This window comes from Perognathus longimembris, chromosome 1 (genome assembly GCF_023159225.1).
Source record: "Perognathus longimembris pacificus isolate PPM17 chromosome 1, ASM2315922v1, whole genome shotgun sequence".
Classification (NCBI taxonomy): Eukaryota; Metazoa; Chordata; class Mammalia; order Rodentia; family Heteromyidae; genus Perognathus; species Perognathus longimembris.
In genome coordinates this window covers 157422846-157428845 of record NC_063161.1, presented here as the reverse complement: position 1 = coordinate 157428845, position 6000 = coordinate 157422846, and the positions used below count along the sequence as shown (strand labels likewise).

Sequence of the window (6000 nt, the reverse complement as noted above, 5' to 3'; positions counted from 1 at the left end):
CAATGTTTGGATATTTCTGTCTGGCAGGGAGAGTGGCCACATGTGTGAACAATTAGCCGGTTTATTTTCTCAACAGGGGGGCGGGGGCGGGGGAGGAAGTTACACTGACAGCCTTGCGGCCCCGAGGCTGGACCAGGCCACCGTGGGAACAGGACCCCTGGCTTGTTCTAAAGTTGGCATTCCTAGGCCCCCAACTAATAAGCCCCCACCCTGGGACTCTGTCCTGCACTGCAATTGGCAGCACCAAACTTGAGTTATCCTGGCACCTTCAAGAAGGTCAAATACAGCGGGGCGGCCCGGACTGTCCTGGTGGGCCACCCATCGGCAGGGGCAGCACGAGCCCGGCAGGACCTCCAAGCACCCCTCAGCGATGGCTCCCCACCGCCGCGGCCCTGCCACCTCTCAGTGTCCCGGAATGCAGTCCTGCACCCTGACTCCTGCCGCTCCCCACCCCAGACTCTGGGGGCAGGGGCGTCATGGAGGACCGGTACTTGAAAACCCACACAGGGTGGGGGGCAGGAGGCCCTCCAGGCTGCTGGTGAGCCAGGTGCAGGGACCAAGAATCCCCTAAAGGCTGGTTGGACCCCATCAAATCCCAGCCCCATCTCCGTCTTAACCACCACAACCTGGGAGACTTTTTATTTTTTATTTATATATATATATATATTTTTTTTTTTTTTGTGCCAGTCCTGGGGCTTGAACTCGGGGCCCGGGCACTGTGCCTGAGCTTTTATGCTCAAGTTTAGTATTGTACCACTTGAGCCATAGCTCCACTTCTGGCCTTTTGGTAATTAATTGGTGATAAGAGTCTCACGGGCTTTCCTGCCCAGGCTGGCTTCAAACTGCAATCCTCAGATCTCAGCCTCCTGCGTTGCTAGGATTATAGGCGTGAGGCACTGGTGCCAGGCTCTGTGAGGCTTTATTATTATTTTTTTTCTAAAGGTTTTATTTCCTCAAGACAAAAGCTTCATGGCTTCAACACACGAAGTGAGTGGAGTCCTCGGTGGCTTCCTGTGCCATCGTGTGGTCCAGCCCCTCCCGGGGTCACAGGCAACTGTCTCATCTCCCGGGTGCCCAGGCCCCACAGGCTTCCGGAGTCGGGGTTCATGGCAGGGGCCAGGAGAGCCCGGCCGGTGTGTCGTGGACACAGGACAGGAGAAAGCCACTTCCGGTGTGTGTCCCCGTCTTCCCGGCTGTCCTCGGGCTGGGGAGGCAGTGGCCGGGCAGGGCCGTCTCTCAGTTCACTGTGGGCACCTGGCTGTGGTGCAGGCTGAATTCCTTGGCTTTGAGACGCAGGCTGGCAATGCTGCTGGCCATGCTGGCTCCTGGGGTGGCTGGGCCAGAGCCCCCAGGGCTGTAGGGTGGCACAGAGCTGGAGATGATGGAAATGCAAGGACTATGGCTGCCTGATTGTCTCTGATGGTCCTGCCTCCTGCCTGAGCCCCTGGGTGGGCTGCGGGGGGGGGGCGGGGGGTGGAAGGCAAGCAGAAGCAACCAGAGTTGTGCTGGCTCAAAGGACCCCTTCCCCTTTCTGTGTTGTGGCACTGAGGCTTTGCACTCAGGGCCTTTTGCTCTCCCCTAGCTATTTTGCTCAAGACTGGTGCTCTCTACTCCTTGAGCCACGGCTCCACTTCTGGCCCTTTGGTGGACAACTGGAGATAAAAACCTCACAGACTTTTCTGCCCGGGGCTGGCTGGCTTTGAACTGATCCCCAGATCCTAGACTCTTGGGTGGCTAGGATTACAGGCACGAGCCAGCAGCACTGGGTGTCCCCTCCCTCTTTTTCTTTCCTGGCTGGACTGTGGCCCTCCTGAGAGCAGAGCCTGGCCCTGTCCCATGCCCCCCGCGGTGCAGGATGGAGGTGGGATAAACACACCTGTCTAGGTAAGAACAGGGTGGGGAAGATGGTTGGGAGAATGACTGAGATCTCACAAGCCCGCCCAGCCCTGCTTCCTGCGGCAGAGACATGTACACAGACCGGGCTGGGGGAGCTGCACCCCTGGGGTTGTAAATTTAGGGCTCCTTTCTCCCTGCCCCTCCCGCATCTTCCCTGAACCACCTCCTCCTTCCTTTCTGCCTGGCCACCTGGGTGTCTTTTCAGCTAGAATGTGAGGCTCCCGCCTGGGACGATCCCCGAAGGTGCTGGCAACCCTCCACACCCCAAGGCTTCCACGCCAGGCCCTCCCCAGGCCCGCCCCCAGGCCTGCCCCGCCCCAGGCCCCGCCCCAGCCAGACAGGCCCCGCCCCCAGGCCTGCCCCGCCCCCAGGCCTGCCCCGCCCCGGCCAGACAGGCCCCGCCCGGGCCCCGCCCCCAGGCCTGCCACGCCCCCGGGCCCGCCCCAGCCAGACAGGCCACGCCTCCAGGCCTGCCCCGCCCCAGGCCCCGCCCGGGCCCCGCCCCCAGTCCTGCCACGCCCCCGGGCCCGCCCCAGACATGCCCGGCCCCCAGGCCTGCCCAGCCCCAGGCCCGCCCCGGCCAGACAGGCCCCGCCCCAGACAGGCCCCGCCCCAGGCCTGCCCCGCCCCAGGCCCCGCCCCGGCCAGACAGGCCCCGCCCGGGCCCCGCCCCCAGGCCTGCCACGCCCCCGGGCCCGCCCCAGACATGCCCGGCCCCCCAGGCCCGCCCCGGCCAGACAGGCCCCGCCCCAGACAGGCCCCGCCCGGGCCCCGCCCCCAGGCCTGCCACGCCCCCGGGCCCGCCCCAGACATGCCCGGCCCCCAGGCCTGCCCCGCCCCAGGCCCCGGGCCCGCCCCCGAGCAAACACGCCCCCCAGGCCAGACAGGCCCCCACTCACCCCCCCAGGAGGGCCAGGCCAATCCATCCCCACACGCGCATGCACGTGCGCGTGCGCAGTGCTCCCCGCTCGCTCACCTGTACGGGGAGGACGCCGGCCAGGAGAGATAGTCCGGACTCAGGGCGGTGGGCCGGGGCGCCACGGGCTGCTCCATGGCGGCCTCCTGGCTGTAGGGTTTGAGCAGGGAGGCGGAGCGGTTGGCCAGCATGGCCCGTTCGTTCCGGCGGAACTTGGCCCTGCGGTTCTGGAACCAGACCTAGAGCGGCAGGTGTGGTGAGCGGAGCTCAGCCAGGCTGGGGGGGGGGTCCAGGCTCGTGGGGGGGGTCCCGGGCCTGCACCAGCCTTGGGCCTAAAGCCCGAGGACGCTCGCGCTGGCTGTGGAAAGCCTTCACGCCAGGCACTGTGGGGAGCCCTTTACAAGAGTGTTTCTGGTGGAAGTGGGGGTTGAACTCGAGGCCTCACGCTTGCAAAGTCAGCGCGCTGCCGACTTGCGCCACGCCTCCAGCTGTGTTTTGCATGGGTCATTTTTGAGGTGAGGCCTTGCCTTCTGCCCAGGGGAGCCTGGATTGTGATCCTATTTGTGCTTCCCCACGTTGCTTGTGATAGCAGGTGTGTGCCCAGACCAGCCTTGGGCCTTGGTTGAGATGGAGTCTCCCAAACGTTTCTGTCCCAGGCTGGCTTTGAAAAAGGATTCCTGGTTCTCCAACTCTCAAGAGGTAGCTAGGATTACAGACGGGCTTGAACCTTGTGCCCTGATCAGTTCCTCACGCCCAGAACCCCAGCTACTCACGAGGCTGAGGATCGAGGTTCAGAGCCTGCCTGCGGGAAAGTCCATGAGACTCTTACCTCCAATTAACCAGTGAAAAGCTGGAAGTGGGAGGGTGGCTCAGTCATAAAGCACTAACGAGCCTTAAATGAAAAGGACGGCACCTAGGCCTTGCGTTTAAGCCGCAGTGCTGGCAAAAACAAAAGCCTTCCTACAGAATAGACCAGGCGTTTCCTGCAGGCAGGAACCGGAGCACAGAGAGGCTAAGTAAGGTGCTCCAGATCACACAGCTAGTATTGTAGCAAGAAGGCTTGGGATTTGAACTCCGGCCCTCCTGTCTTCACCAAGCCCTGGGTGAATGGCGGTGACGGGGATGGGCGGCGCTCACCTGGACCCGGGCCTCGCTGAGGTTGACTCGCCGGGCCAGCTCTTCGCGCACAAAGGCGTCCGGGTAGTGCGTGCGCTCAAACACGCGCTCCAGCGCCTGCAGCTGGCTGCTGTTGAACGTCGTGCGGTTCCGCCGCTGCTTCTTCTTCCGTTTGGCTGAGCTTCCCTGGCTGGGGCTGAGACACTCGCCTGTGGAGGGGTGCAGAGGTCAGGGGGCGCCTGGGGCGCCGAGGTCCGCCCTTTAACCCCTTTTTTTTTTTTTTTGTTCAAGACACTCTACAACCGGGACCACGTCTGACTGACAGACATTTTTGGTAATTAGTTGGAGGTAAGTACCGTGCCTGGGCTGGCTTCAAACAGCAGTCCTCAGATCTCAGGCCCCTGATATCCAGGCGTGAACCACCGGCTCCCACTCACGCAATCCATCCATTCTTTTAGTCATATTCACCGGGTATTACTGGTGCATCTCTGCCTGATAATAATAACCATTACCATGCTGAGCGCTTGTGCTCACGGGTGTCCACTAGATGGCGCCGCGTCCCTCATGTGCAGAGGCGCATACAGGAGTCAGGACTCAGGGTTTGGCCCAAGGTCACTCACGGGGTGGGAGAGATTTGAACCTACCACTCCGGCACCAGGTCCTCATCCTGTTCCCCAAACTCATCCATTAGCAGCCTTCCCAGGACAGCGCTACACACGACAGCCTTTGGGGTGCGTGGTGCCAAGGTGCCGGCGCTCTGCTGGGGACTGGACAGTCAGTCATTTTGAATTCAACGACAGGCCTTGAGTCAGACGTTGCAGTGCTTTGGGGTCTGGGCTATGCCAGGCTGTGCTGGCAAGGGCTCAGAAGGACACAGCGAGGAGGGGGAACCCTTTCCAGAAGGGGGTGCTTGAGATGGGGCTGAAGGATGTAGCCCCGGGCCTGAGGGCAGTGGCTAGGGTGACCCCTGGTAAGGAGCCTCCTGGGCGAGGTGCAGCTCTGGGAAGCAGAGCCCTGGCAAAGGCATGGCGCCTGCTCTTCCGGGGGCCCCACTGGGCCTCCCCTGCCCCTTGCAGGACTCAGTGGACATGTCCAGATACTGTTGACTGGTGGAATTTACTCAGGGCTAGCCGGGCTCTGGTGACTCTCACCTGTAGTTTTTGCTTCTTGTAAGGCTGAGGTTGAAAGGATTAAAGTTCAAGGCCAGCTGGGGCAGTAAAAGTTGGAGACGTCCATCTCCACTACGGTCAGGGTGTAGGCACCAGCCTGTTATCCTGCCTCCGGTGGGGAGCCTAGCATCGGTGCGTCATGGTCCAGGCAAGTCCCTGGCTGCCAAGCAAGATCTGACCTCAAAAATATCCAGTACATAGCCTGACCGGTGGCTCATGCCCATAATCCTGTAATCCCCAGGAGGCTGAGGTCTGAGGGTCGTGGCTTGAAGCCAGCCCAGGCAGGAGACGTCCAGGAGACTCTCATCTCCAATGAACCATAAAAAGCTGGAAGCGGAGCTGTGGCTCGAGTGGTAGAGAACCAGCCTTGAGCAAAAGAGTAGGGGCAGCACTCAGGCCCCAAGTTCAAGCCCTAGTACTGGCACGGGGGGGGGGGGACGACGCAGGAGTGCCCACCTAGCAAGTACCAAGACCCCGAGTTCAAACCCCAGGACTGCCAAAAAGAAAGAAGGAAGAACTCAAACAATACCCAAGGGCAAAACTGCATCTATGGCACTCTGGACCTTCTTGTGATAACCCCGCAGGCCTCGGGAGGAAGCGTCACGGAAGAGCACGAGGCCCACGCCCCGCGGGGCTCATAAGATGACAGGCACACAGCTAAAAGCCCGGCTGGCAGGAGTTCGTGCCCCGCGCACCAGAGCTGCCACTGGCCTGTGTCTATTTCCTGAGATTCCGGTGAGTTCTCCCTCCACGCTTCAGCAATATGTTAGGAATATGTCTCCAAAAGGCATCACCCTCTCTCCTTTCTCTGATATTATTTTTCTTTTCTTTTTTAACTGGTGCTGGAATTTGAACTCAGGCCCTGATCACTGGACTTCCTTGCTGACAGCTGGCTCTCTACCC

General features: G+C 61.2%; 1 protein-coding gene across 1 annotated transcript in view; it reads right to left on the bottom strand.

Annotated features, from left to right (window-relative positions):
* Positions 1–879: 879 nt before the first annotated feature.
* The window catches only part of Prrx2 (paired related homeobox 2), a 28579-nt gene continuing 23458 nt past the window's right edge, over positions 880–6000 (bottom strand). The window contains exons 2-4 of the mRNA XM_048344748.1: positions 3950–4137; positions 2873–3051; positions 880–1372 (exon numbers count right to left, since the gene is read on the bottom strand). Of these exons, the coding sequence (XP_048200705.1) occupies positions 1237–1372; positions 2873–3051; positions 3950–4137 (503 nt within the window). The 3' untranslated portion in view covers positions 880–1236. The remainder of the gene's footprint in view (positions 1373–2872; positions 3052–3949; positions 4138–6000) is intronic.